We start from the raw sequence: 14667 nt of genomic DNA on the forward strand, positions 1-14667 counted from the left end.
GTTATTTATATAATGTATCTTCCTTTGCCTGTCCATTACTTTTGGAGATAGCAAGCCTCACTCTTGGTATAATATTTTACTCCTTGGATGAGCTCTTGTGTGCTGCTGTGCTTTGCTTGTATTCTGATCTGTCCTTATAACTAACAAATTGGAGCCTGACCCAAAAAGGCTTATACATTACATTACATTTAGTATTTTGATATGTTAGTGGGCTTTTTTCCTGTTCTTCTTTTTCAAGAAACCAGCAAATATATCTAAGAGATCTTAAACAGTCTAAGGGATCATAATTATAAAGACTAGAACATTTCTGGTTTATGCATGGATACAAAATACAATAAAACAATATGGTGAAAAGAAAAACATAGATAACGAATTAATGGTAGTAAAACTTGCTCCATTCAAATAAGTAGGAAGAACTCAATGTGAAGAGTAAAGTTAAAATAAACATATGTGTTTGGTTGCTGTTGCTTTGTTGTTATTGTTAATTTAACATTTATTATAATAGCATTAGTGGTTCAAAATATTCAGCCATGCTTGTTTAGCAGGTAACTAGCTTTGTATATTTTAATGAAGAAGACATACTTACCACAGTTTGTCCCAGTTGTGGTGCATTGTCATTTACATCTCCAACCTCAATTAATACTATTGCTTTGGAGCACAATCCAAAGTCCTGGCCTCCCATGTCTCTTGCTTCTATTTCTAGTTCATACTCTGCTGTTGTCTGAAGAAGAATATTAACAACAACATGTGTCCTATTTCCATTAAAGACACTTTTGTGGGGGGCAGGAATTCTGAGGTTATTCAATTATATATTTATATAGTATTGGCAAATACAACTTCATAATATTAGTACAGGGTATTGTCATTGTTTGAGCTTCCAGGGGGCATTGAAGAGTGTCTTCTCTTATCGATGTACAATAACAGACATAACCCCATGCTGGCTGGTGGAAAAAGCAATCTTGCATCTTCCTCCTGGGCACCCGTGTGCCTTCTTTTTTCTAGCAAAATACTTAGAATATTGGTACATTTTGTTTGTACATTTTTTAAATTTATTACATTTGTATCATTTTTCACAAAGAGCATATGGTGGGATACATGATTCTCCCCAGTCTATCCATGTTACCATCATAACACCTTGTGAGGCATTTTCCAATTAGAGTGTTGACTGAATGACTGTTTCCTCAGTGTCTCTTTGTGTAATTCCCAACAAGTGGGAAACTTGGCTTCAATTACATTGCAGATATTTTAGCTCACTCTATTAACATGTCTCCCATGTTTAACATTCTTGTTTAACATGTTTCTCATATCATATAAATTCAAAGGGCTTTTGCATGTCAGTAAATATTAGATTTACTGGGACGTGGTGGCACTGTGGGCTAAACCGCAGAAGCCTGTGCTGCAGGGTCAGAAGACCAAGCAGTCGTAAGATCGAATCCACGTGACGGAGTGAGTGTCCGTCGCTTGTCCCAGCTCCCGCCAACCTAGCGGTTCGAAAGCATGCAAATGCAAGTAGATAAATAGGGACCACCTCGGTGGGAAGGTAACAGCGTTCCATATCTAAGTCGCACTGGCCATGTGACCATGGAAGATTGTCTTCGGACAAACGCTGGCTCTGTGGCTTGGAAACGGGGATGAGCACCGCCCCCTAGAGTCGAACACGACTGGACAAAAATTGTCAAGGGAACCTTTACCTTTACCTTTAAATATTAGATACACAAAAAAATTTACCTCTCGATCCAGATGTGATGATGCTACAGTAATACAACCAGTATCTGGGTGTATTACAAATATGTGGGAGTTCTGATATATCTGAAGATTCCTGTTCACAATCTTGTATTTCACTTTGGTATGTAAAGTGTGTGGCTCATCATTGTCTGTTGCAGTCACTTGTCCGACTACTGTACCTGCACATACAAGGAATCAACTTAAAATTTCCAGTTTCCTTCATAAGACAAATACTATTCCATTCTAGCCAATTTTTGTTTAAATAGATGTTTCCTGGAATACACATTAGAATTCCACCACGCTATAACCAAACTGTTACACTTTTACAAATATATCTATGGAGCTGGGTAATGTTTTTGAACATTCAATCAATGAAATAGATATATCAGACATATATTCCAATGGACGTTTTTTTCCTAATTTTATAGTAAGGTGAGTAGATAAATAAAATAGAACACATTATTTCATTAGAGATATTGCTTCCAGTGTCAATATGGTCTTGATGATGTCCAACATCTGGTAAGATAACAACTAGAATAGAAATAGTTTTCTGTCTTTCTTTCTTTTAGGTTCTGGTGATCCCTAGGATTTCCTTTCACCTTGGAGAAGCTTTTGTGAGTGTTTGTGAGAGACCCCCTTAATAGTCAGAAATCTCTGCCAGATCACAACTTCGACTGGAACCACAAGCAGTGATTTGTCAGTTATTTGGGGCTATTAATAATCTCCCATATATCCCAAGACAGCCAAGATTTCTCTTGGGCAAAAGGGAGCCCTAAAGCGCCTCAGAAAAAAAGGGAGAGGAGCTTTCATTTCATTTAAATTAAGTATTTCCAGTGCTGGATCTGATCTACACCAGCACAACTTTACACAACATAATTTTGCCCAATATCATTCAAAGAGGAAGAATATGATGGAGGTAGCCAAGCTCATTTGTGTGCACACACATGTGTGTGTTTGTATCTGGTCAGGTAAGATAGACAAAGATAGATGTGGAGATGTTTTCTAAAATTGAATATAAGTTGAAAATTAAATCAAGGAATGCCAGTGTAAGTTGATGCTGACTATTAAAGATACAAAGTCAGGCTTGAAGTCAGAACTGACAAATTTATTATACACATGTTAAGGATTGGCAAACTTAACAATGAACAAAAGTACCTGATTCATTTATTGAATTTAAGTCACTTTTGGAGTGTCATACAAATCTGTGAAGTTTAGAATAAAAAAGTAAGCACACCAGGAACTATTTCCTTCTATAAAACTCCAATTATACACCTCCAGATTACTTTGATTAAGTGCAACAGAGTTTAAAAAGCAGTATGAAGTTTCTAAAGATATAGCTGTTGGGAGAAAGACTAGAAAGGGTGTAAGCGTGTATGTGTGAACAGCTGCGAGAACAATTATATTCAAAGGACCTATACAGTTCTGTATATGCTTACATAGGGTGTATTTTAATGCAATTAGACTTCACAACCTGCCGTACTCCAATTTTTAAGTACAGTACACTCTAATTAGAAGGTTTAGAAACCTACATTCCTTGGCATGAAAACAGTTCAGTTTCTATGGGAACTGAAAAAGTCTTGATACAGATATTCCAGTAATGTGATTATTTTAATTAGCACGTTTCTGAATATCAGAATAGGTTTTGTAAAAGATTAAAGAATTACCAATTTTGCTGTTTTCAGGAATGCGAAAAATATAAACATCATGGTCAAAGACAGGGGCATTATCATTATCATCTTCTATTTTGATTGTATGCACAAGCGGTACTTCAGGTGTATATCCATCAGATGTCATTGCGTAGCAGATCAGCTGTATAAAAGATAGTTAAATAAATACAGTACTTCTTTTTGATGGTTACAATGGAACAGAAGTAGTCTTCTTTCTGACAAATCAGAAGTGCTTCTGGATGGTAAATCTGCCACGTTTTTCACTCCTAGAGATGGGCACTTAATGTGGTTCAGTAGTTCGGTGTGGTTCGGCCAGATTTTGTGGAGATGCCCTGGATTCTGTGCCCCACCTCCTGCAGATGCCCACTCAGAGGAGGACATGGGGCAGGGATGCCCATGGTACTGCTTCTGATGGGGCACCCATGAGAGGAGACAGGATGAAAATCAGGGCACCCACACGAGATCTGTGGGCCTGATCAGTCAAACCATGCCTAGCCACAGAACCATGGTAAAAGCTAATCTCTACTCCTTTAACAGTAACTATATATACGTAGCTTTGTTCTTGCTCCTGATTTCACAATAGAATATATATAAAAGTAGCTTTGTTCTTGCTCCTGATGTCACAATAGAATTATCACTGTGGGAAGGAATCTAAATGTTCTTTTTCCTTGCTCTTATTTATTTATTTATTTATTTATTTATTTATTTATTTATTTATTTATTTATTTATTTATTTATTTATTTATTTATTTATTTATTTATGTATTTATGTATTTATGTATTTATTTATTTATTTATTCATTTATTCATTCATTCATTCATTCATTCATTCATTCATTCATTCATTCGATTTATACCCCGCCCCCCTAGATAGTGTCTACTCGGGGCAGCTTACAAAATCATAAAAAATCATAAAATGTCAATAAAACATCACAATCAAAGTAAACGACATTCATAATCATAAAAACATTTAAACAGTAATATAGAATGATCAAGATGGGGAATGAAAGAACAGAGAGATAAAATTCAAGAATTGATAGGAGGAAAGGCCTGCCTGAAGAGCCAAGTTTTTAAATGGCTCTTAGAAACACCCAGCGAGGGAGCCAGGCGGATCTCTGATGGAAGACTGTTCCATAGTCGAGGGGCCACTGCCGAGAAGGCCCAGTTTCTTGTTCTTTCTTTCCAGGCCTCGCTCGACGTTAGGCCTCTCAACTGACCCTCCTGGCTATGCCGAGTAATTCGGGTAGATCTTCCTATTACCTCCTGATGCATGTGTAGAGGAAGGAATGAAGTAAAGAAGGGACTGCTGAACTCTTGATGTTGCAGATTTTTCACAAGAAAAAATAAGAAATCTGCATGCCTGCACACACACAGTATAATATAACCATGTCCCACTGCATAAGAGTCTGGCTGCTTGGAAATCTACTAATGTATGCAAAAGGAGTGGGGAAAAGAGAGTGAAAGCCTTAGTATCTGTGGAGATGCTGAGTGCTCTTCTCACTCCCAGAAGCATACATTTATTTGCTATTTTGAAACAGACTGAGACAGATATGCAGCCTTGCCTTTCCCTGGGAAAAAACCCATGGACAACTTTGGAGAAAGCCAAATCCTATCTTACCCTATCCTGCCTAACTGCAACGGTTTCAATACCCATCAGAGGTAAACTGCATTTCACAGGCTCTTCATTTTAAAAGAAAAAGAGAAAACATGTTGCTGGAGACTGGAGAGTCTCAGTATTCCCAGTACTTATCAATGTCTGTTATTCCATGCAAGTAGGAGAATGGCTATGAACAGGAAATAGGCAAGCAATGAAGAGGGATAGGGCAGCTTTAAAGAGTCATGGAACACTCTTATAAGCCCTAAGCCTTAATTTGACATTTTCCAGCTCAAACTGGAAGAGATATTTCACTTTCCGCCTGCAAAGTTGGGTTTTTTGCATTATGAAAAAAACCCATGTATCTATATACCAACACTGTGATGTTAGGTCAGGGTGAACCCAAAGTCATCCTGTAAGGTTCAATGAGAACCAGAAACTGGACCCTCCAAGTCCCAGCCTACCACTCTGACCAGTATATCACACCTGCCGTAGTCCAGTAGTCTCCATGCTTGCTTGCTTGCTTGCTCTTTTGAACTGTTTCATCATGAGTGGAAATGATGTTAGAAGAAGACCTGAAAAGTAATTGGCTTTTGAATGGAAAACCTGGTTGCAATCTTCCCATCTCAGAGAAAGCCTTCTCAATGTCTTCCTGTATGTGATATACAGTATGCAGATCACACTTCCTTGTGCCAGGAGAGAGTAATCAGTTCCCCCCACTCCCACTTGCAAGGAACCACCACCTCTGACTGGCAAGTGGATGTTAGACATCTCATACTTGTGATTCAGAATAATGTCAAACAAACACTCAAAGCACTCTTACCCTATACTAGTCTTCTTCAACTTGGCACCTCAAGACATGTTAGGATGCAATTCTCATCAAACAGGACTGCCCTTTATGGTGTCTATTCATCCACCTTCAGTTCCTTACCTTAGAATACACATTGCCTCCCTTCAATAAGACAAAAGGTTGCTGGCTTTTTAAAACATTAGATTAGATTAGGCATCCTTCAGTCTCAAGAGACTATGGTAACTTGCTCTGTATGGAGGACTTGGAACAGCATCTAGAGTGGCTGAGAAGGCCAGTTCAAGAGTGACAATCCCTTCCACACCAAGGACAAATACAATCTGTCCCCTGTCCAGCTCCCTGATTTTGCTGCTTTCAGGACTGTCTCTTTGCCTCAGCCTGCTGGACAAGGGTCTCTTCAAATTGGGAGAGGCCATGATGTAACACCTGCCTCCAGGCTAAATGCTCACATGTCAAGGTTTCCCATCTGTAGAGGTCCATTCCTAAGGCCTTCAGATCCCGCTTGCATCACAGCTGTGGTCTCCCTCTGGGGCACTTTCCCTGCACTAACTCTCCATAAAGGAGATCTTTTCGAATCCGACCATCAGCCATTCTCATGACATGCCCAAGCCAATGTAGACGTCACTGTTTCAGTAATGTATACATGGTAAAAATTCCATCTTGATTTAGGACTACTCTATTTGGAACTTTGTCCTGCCAGGTGATACCAAAAATGTGCCAGAGACAACGCATATGGAAGGTGTTCAGCTTCCTCTCCTGCCATGCACAAAGGGTCCAGGACTCACTGCAGTACAGGAGAGTGCTCAGGACACAGGCACTATAGATCTTGGTATATGCTGTCAGCTTCTTATTGAGCCATACGCTTTGCCAATGTGTTTATCCAGCTCAACATCTACAGAGAGAGTGTCAGAGATCATTGAGCCAAGGTACACAAAGTCATGAACAACCTCCAATTCTTGTGTGGAGATGGTAATAGAGGGAGGTGAGTCCACACCCTGGCCCATGACTTGTGTTTTCTACAGGCTGATTGTTAGTCCAACATCTTAGCAGGCCTTGCTAAAATGATTCATGAGTTGTTGGAGGCCTTCAGCAGAGTGCGCAACAATGGCTGCATCATCGGCAAAGAGGAAGTCCCACATGCATTTCAGCTGCACTTTGGTCTTTGCTCTCAATCTAGAGAGATTAAAGAGCTTTCTGTCTGATCTAGTCTGGAGATAGACACCTTCTGTTGCAGTTCCAAAGGCGTGCTTCAGCAGGACAGCAAAAAAGATCCCAAAAAGGGTTGGTGTGAGGACACAGCTCTATTTCACTCTGCTTCAGATGTCAAAGGGATCTGATGTTGAGCCATTAAAACTACAGTGCCCTTCATTTCCTCATGAAAGGACCTGATGATGTTAAGGAGTCGAGGTGGACATCCAATCTTGGGAAGTATTTTAAAAAGGCCATTCCTGCTAACCAAATCAAAGGCCTTTGTGAAATCTATGAAGGCCACAAAGAGTGGCTGTTGTTGTTCCCTACATTTCTCCTGCAACTGTCTGAGGGAGAAAACATATACTGTTTTAAATTATGTATATATTAAAATATATACTGTTGTTTTTAGCGCTTCTGATCCTTGTATTGAAAATGGAAATATATTGGCAATTGGTAGTAATTCAAGGCATGGCTGTAGTTCTTTTTATTACAATATACAGTATACAGAAAGCAAATTTGTTATTTCTGCTACCAGTTTCATCTTAGTCAATAAAGAAAAGCTTGTAACCCATACCTGAAATTCTGGGTACTCTTCCCGATCTATTGGGCATGTAACAAAGAGATTTCCAGTGTCTGCCTCAATGTAAAAATAATTCAGTGGTGGTTTGTCAACGCCAGGACCACTTATGGAATATCTGATATTGTACTTTAAAGCCATATCAGAAGACAACTGTGTGAATATAAACACAAATAATTGTTAACAAATGTATTGCTTTTGTTTTGTACTTATTCAACAGCTGTAAGGACTCTCAGGATTTACAAAGATTGCTTTTCCAGGCCAGTTCAAATAAAATGGCTACAACAAGTTTCAAATGATGCACCCACTTATTAATGATTCGATAATTTGCAGCTTGCTTTGAATTATTGTGATCACATGGAGTAGCTAAGTCCCACTGCCACACATTCCTCATGAGCATTTGTACTGCAGTAGAAATCAAACTTCATGTGATTTGGCTAATCCACATAGTAGAATCTTAGAGATGGAAGAGACTTTGGAGGTAATCTAATTACCACACCTCTTAATGAAGGTTCTTCAATGTAGGCTATAGCTGTTGTTGGCTCTTCAGCCACTGTTATCATATCTTCATTGAAGGAAAGTCCAACATGCCCTAAGGCAGTTTGTTGCACTGTCTAACACAGCTCACCATTAGGAAATCTTGGCCACAGACTGCAAATGTTATCGTTTTCTATGTATGTGTTTTTAATTTAAATGAATTCCAGGCAGAGGCTGTAGCATTTAAATGGGTCTCCATTTGTGATGTCACATTTTGTACAGATGTTTTTACGCTACACAAATAGAGTCAAAATAGCACCCCTAATCTTATATTGTTGCTTTAGTATGTCTTAATGCAAAACTGATGTAACAGACTTGGTTCTCAGTAGTTTACCAGGTAAGAGTAGACCATTGGTCTAGATGGGCAGGGTATAAATCTAATAAAATAAATAAAATAAGGCAGTTAGCTTCTGCTAACAGCTTACACGTAAAACCTCTCAAAAAATACATGAGAGGTATGTATGCTGTCCTTGCCATTCATCCCTAAAAACATACAGTTTCTCAGAACTCTGATTTAGTTCATTAGTGTTTCACATAAAAATCATACTCTTCAATAAAACCTTGATTGGATCTTATCCCATTTTTTTCAACCTTTATCTATATCCAGTAAGAAGATAGGTTGAGAGGTAAACAAAATAATATTCACTGAGATTTCAGGATGAAAACTTGACACCAGAGTTGACTGTTGTGATGTCAAAGAGGCAACCAAGGCAAGGGTTGGGGGAGAGGCATTTCTTTGTAACACAGCTGCCAGGGATTGGGCAACAAGAAATCTCAGAAATCATAGCACTGGTATGTTCCTTGCTGCAGTGATATAATGGACCCAATGTCATTGCACTAGAAAACCAGGAGTGAGGGGAAGGGAGAAGGTGGATCCATGCACTTGGCTCATAAAATACCTTCATGCTCAGCCAGTGAGCCCTGACATTAAGTTGGGAATGAGTAGAGATGGATGTCCAGGTTCCAACACTACCTCACATACAAAAATAAAACTATCTCCTCTTCCAGCACAACTTGCTCTGATGATTGTCTGCCTGCCAAGGGACCCAGAGAAGCATAACAACTCTCTGAGACTTTAATTACCACTGTGAAAACTGGAAACCCTAGTCACATATATTATCTTGTGCAAATAAGTTATGAAGATGATTTCAATGTAAGGTAAAAGGATGTGTTTAAAACATGCCTGTTGAATTTGCATTGGGAAAGGTCCTAGTGAATTTTCCATTATAATAGTTGGGACAGGAAGCCATCTCCGTTTAGATCTGCTACGAACAGTTTCTCGTGCATGCCTTGCCGTATCTTTTCTGGCCTGCAAGACAGAAAGAGAAAAATGTAAAAAAAAAAAAAAAAAAGAACTACAGTCCTGTATTTCCTGTTGGCTAATAGGCTAACAGTTTTGTTACATGGGAGAATACAACAACAATGGAGGGAGGCTGCTAATGATACATACATGCTGTCATATAAATTAAAACAGCACTACTGAAAATGAGGGGGAAACTGACAAGGAAAAATAGCATAGTAAAATATAACAATTTACCTTTTTTGGATTTGTTAGCAAATTAACATGTATCTTCTTTGGCTCTTTTTCATTAATGGCGCTAAAGAATAAAGTGATGGTGTTCCCATGAGAAGACAAGAAAAGAGCATTTGTTGTATACAATGAACCATCCTCCAGCACTGTAAAGTTTGGGTTGTTTGAGCTAATAATTCCAGAATGGTTAGAACACCTTTTCATGTTTACTGTAAGAAAAAGGTCAGTTTCAAAGAATAGTTGAGGAACAACAGTTTAGAAGGCAAAATACCCAACAAAGATCTCAAAATCTATAATTATGTCCAATAATGTCTAATACCGTGAGAAGGTGAGATAGGACAGGGGGCATCTCTGCTAGTAGAAAGATGTTTGACTAGTGAGAAATACACCTCTATTAGAACAGCCATAGAATGCACATGGAAAACTCTGTGGGGCAAAATATTACTGCCAGATGGGTCATTCTGGGGCATGTTGGGAGGTTTAGATCCATTAGATATCAAGCTCTTCCATTTGTGTGAGAAGTCCCAAAGCTGAGCATCCTGTCCATACCAATGTAGAACTAGTACACATAATTATTTCTCTCTTTGTTGTGCATAAAGAAGGTCTGGATAACAGAAAGAACTACACGATTGAGAAGCTCTATAGAGCTGCTTCTCTCAACTCCTGGCCTGGCCAGCATTATCACAGAATCATAGAATATCGAGTTGGAAGGACCCTATAAAGCCATTGAAACCAATCCCCTTCTCAATGCAGGAATCCAAATCAAAGCAGATCTGACAAAGGTTGTCAATTTTCTCCTGAATGTCTCTGGTGTTGAAGCTCTTACCACCTCCCAATGTTGTACTGCTTTAACAGTTAAGAAGTTTTTCCTAATATTCAGCCTAAATTTGGCTTCCTGTAGCTTGAGCCCATTATTATGGGTCCTGCACTCTGGGGTTATTGAGGACATTAACTAGACTGGCCTAGGAAATTGGGGGAATCTCCTACTTTATTTAAGATTGCTCTATAAAATCAAAGTTACAGCTGAGAGACAGACAAGTGGCAAGTCCTCTGGCTGCCATAATTGAATTTTGGTGGCCTTAGTCAGAATTCAGATTCCATTGCCTATTATTACTCTGGTTAATTTTAATGAAACATAGGTATCATCTAGATACCATTTCATGCTATTTGACAGAAATCAACAGACAGATATCAGCTGATGATTGTCATACGCAATAAAATTGCTTCACACGCACAAAATTGTAAAACAAGGCATTCTTGTACTTGCTCACCTTTGCCAATAAACATCCCTGCCTTCAGTTTATGAGGGACATTGAAAGTAATGTTGTTGCAAGCTTCACAAAATAATCTCCACATCTAAAGAAGGGAAAGTTCAAAAGTTTAGAACTACTGTCTCCCAATCTTTTTAATCCAGCAAATACCAAGATTAGTAAAAATGGTCATTCGTAACCAGTGCCATTCCAAAGTAAAGCTTCTGCTGACTTCAGTGTATCTGAGATACTTTCAAGGTATACGTCATTTGGGGTACTTTAAATTCAACTAATAGATATTTATGAAATAGTTATACTCCATTATATTCCTTTTTTTAAAAAAAATGCTTTCTCCTGAGAAAACATTAAACAAATCAGTTCCAGTTAAACTTGGACCTATGCTTGCAAAATAAAGTTACTTGAATTCAAGACTTCAAAAACTCAATGTTATGAGGTCTATTCTTTCCTCATCCCCAATGAGTCTCCAAGCCTCTTCCCCAATTTTTCATTCATCAAGTGTGCAGCTTCCAGGACTTTTCCCTCTGTGTCTGACCTGCTGCTACAGCTGTGAGCCAGGCACCAGAAGGCAAAGGGACCTCTGCAGCCTGTAATCAGTCATCGCTGCAACATCAAGAAAGATAAGTGAAGATAAGTGAATACTGTATTTGGAAAAATAATGAGAAGGTAAAAGGAAAATTCTTCTCTGGCTTAGAAATTAACATTTGATTTGGAAAAGAGTTTTTACAGCCAGAAATCTAGTCTTATATGTGAAAAGAATATTTACACGTCACCAAGATTTGTATTTCTGAGCAAAGAAATATGAAATTCAGTGATATCATTGAACTAAGTAGATGTAAAGAAAACATCTTTCCTTCCTTCCTTCACAAAATCAACATACAAAATTAAACAATTTCATAACAGCAATACATTTATGTAGTACAGAGCATTTCTGGGGTAAAGCTTATTGCCTGTGGAGTTTTGCATATCCCACCAAAATTTCAGATAGTGTCCTTTTGGTATGGTTTCTTCAATATCAAACTAGCAAATGACACATTCAGTTTGATACAAATGCCATTCGGTGTCATTTCTGCCTCAGTGACCAACTCTCTGTGCTGCTACTATCTCCAAATGCTCATTCAGAGAAAAAGAAATCTGTACTTTGAATTCACCCCTTTTTGTCTGCCTTGTTCCAATGTGCTCTTGTTGCTGAACACATTTTTCCTTTACATGGGACACACCACAAGCTCAGAAAATTGTGGTTTACCAGTCTCAGATTCTATCCACTGCAACTCCAATTGCATCATATATTGGATCTCAACTACCTCTGGGTTTAGTAGGAGCAAACTGGGTAAACCCTTCAGGAAAAAAAAACTGAATGGGATGAAATTTTCATGCATCCATAATCTGAGGTTGTTGAAACAGACAAGAAAAAAATGTCACAATTAGCTTTGGCCATAGACTCAGTCGAGGGGCGAAAGCCAGCCCAACCCTGACTAATTAAGATCTTGATTGAAGTGTCTGGATTTGTGGGTTCTCTTGGAAGTTCCAAAATACAGTGGCATGAACTGAAGTTTATATCCTCACCAGTTACACTGGCTTTTTCTGACTTTTGACATTGCACACATTATGTATTCTTTCCTTTGTGTTCTCATGTGACACTGGTGGGTGTGGGAGTGTTGGTGCATACATGTACAGGTGTTTAGTCCCATCAAGCCTCTCTTTCTTCTTGGCCACTTCACAGCTATATTTTGGAGCATCCTGTATCTTCTCCCACCCCCTTTTTACTTTTACAGTATTTCCTTCCCTTGTATTTTCTTGTTTTAACAGTAACACTGATATCATCAATTTCAATCCACCTCTGTAGCATAACTGCATACTCTTTCTCCAGCATGACAGCCAAGATCTCAGTGCTATAAAATTACAACAACAGAATGCTACAAGCTTATTATCTGTACAATTTTAAAATACTAAAATAACTTCCAATAGTTAGCCAGACCTGAACCTCAGAAATTATTTGTTGATAATAAATTCTCACAGAAGTTTCACAACACAGAGATTATTCTTTTTGCACAAAATCTGAAAGATCGGGTCATTTATTGAAGTATAACATTGAGAATAATATTTCATAGGATATTTCTTTTTCATTCATACTTCTGAGGCCAAGATCAGGAGGTATAAATACTATACATGTCCATTCATGTATAGTGGGACCTGCATGGAGAAGTTCCAAAATCTCAGCAAACTTTGTCAAAGATTTGGATGATGCCAGAACATTAAAGCTCTTTACAAAATAATAGATGTCCTTGTTTCTACTTCTTGGCAAAAGAATGGAAAAAGACAAAAACAATTCTAGCCATTTAACAGATTAATTGCTGTCTGAGTTTTCCACTGTGGTTGTACAAATGCACCCAACAGATCCATCCTGTCCCTGATTCTTAAAGTTTGATCTATGTGTTAATTAATTAAAATATTAACTAGTTATTAAAAATAAAAAGACTGTTACATTGGCTCTACATTTGTTTGCTTATCTATCTACATTTGTGCTTCATTAAATATATTCAACTGCATTTGATAAGGAGGAAGACATTACTGAAAATGTTACAGGCATTTCACATAACTATATAAACATGCATATCCAGTGATGCCAGCAGTCAGAGGACTTATATGGGATGTAACCACATACAAGACAGTGCAATATATTTTAAATTAGGTGACAAATCCCCATTACAGCAAATGATACAGTTTTTAAATAATTTCTTCTTCCCATTATATTCTGGAGGACAACTCTATTTTGTCCACATTTTGTCTTTCAGGCAGAGAAGCTAAATGCTTCCATAGGTTTTATTCATGCCCCCCCCCCCCAATTTCAAAATGACTTATTTTCCAGCAACTTGTTATTTATTGTTCTACAACCAATTTCATCTTGTTTTCTACTCACCAGTAGGCTAGTCAGCAATGGTAGCCAGAATGTTCTCCACAGAATGCTGGTTCTACACCTTCCTGCAGCTGGTAGCACCATTTCCAGTACTCCGCAATTCAGAGGGCTTGGCAGCTTATGGGGCCACTGACCTTTTGAGCCCAGTAATTATTCCTGGAGAACTGAGGGTGAAATGGGAAAGGGGATGTTCCACTCAAGAAAAGCAGCAGCAGCAGTCAAGATATGACACAGAAAGTGACTACGACTTTCTCAGGTTGGCTTCAGCTGTTTAAGGTAAAGGGACGGGTTGTTAATTCAGTTCTCCAGCTAAATTTCATAGGGTTTGTCCTGAAAGGGACTTGTGGAACATGCTTTCTCTCATTTCAGAGCTCCCTTCCCCAGCTGAACTGAACTGGCAGGTGGAAAGACTGGGCCCCAGGGCTTGCCCTTCCCTCAAGAGACACTTTGGAGGAAATTATTCTTGGTTTCACAGAATCCCACCAGGCTAGCAATGTGATTGAGACCGGAGGGACGAGCCTTCAGCTAACGAGCCAACACCATGGATCTGTTCTGTCCTACCTGTTTGTCCCTGCCCCCAGACATGCCACTTCGTCTCTTCCCAACATTCTTGATTGCCTGGATTTTAATAATAATAATAATGTGCTGTCAAGTCAACTTTGACTTACGGCAACCCTTTTCAGGGTTTTCCAGGTAGAGAATACTCAGAAATAATTAACCATTCCCTTTTTCTGGGGCATTCTGGGACAGTGCAGCTTGCCCAAGGCCACATAGGTTGGCTCTTCTCTCTAGAAGCACAGTGAGGAATTGAACTCCACAGCCAGATACTTAAACCACTGAGCTATCCAGATT

The 14667-nt window shown here is 38.7% G+C and overlaps 1 protein-coding gene across 1 annotated transcript in view; it reads right to left on the reverse strand.

Annotated features, from left to right (window-relative positions):
• LOC110087250 (desmocollin-1-like) overlaps nt 1-13899 on the reverse strand; it is a 21807-nt gene extending 7908 nt beyond the window's left edge. Inside the window, exons 1-8 of the mRNA XM_078393690.1 lie at nt 13819-13899; nt 10902-10986; nt 9637-9839; nt 9283-9408; nt 7560-7715; nt 3390-3534; nt 1729-1904; nt 587-721 (exon numbers count right to left, since the gene is read on the reverse strand). Of these exons, the coding sequence (XP_078249816.1) occupies nt 587-721; nt 1729-1904; nt 3390-3534; nt 7560-7715; nt 9283-9408; nt 9637-9839; nt 10902-10986; nt 13819-13899 (1107 nt within the window). The remainder of the gene's footprint in view (nt 1-586; nt 722-1728; nt 1905-3389; nt 3535-7559; nt 7716-9282; nt 9409-9636; nt 9840-10901; nt 10987-13818) is intronic.
• Between the last annotated feature and the right edge of the window lie 768 nt (nt 13900-14667).

This window comes from Pogona vitticeps, chromosome 4 (assembly GCF_051106095.1).
Source record: "Pogona vitticeps strain Pit_001003342236 chromosome 4, PviZW2.1, whole genome shotgun sequence".
Classification (NCBI taxonomy): domain Eukaryota; kingdom Metazoa; phylum Chordata; class Lepidosauria; order Squamata; family Agamidae; genus Pogona; species Pogona vitticeps.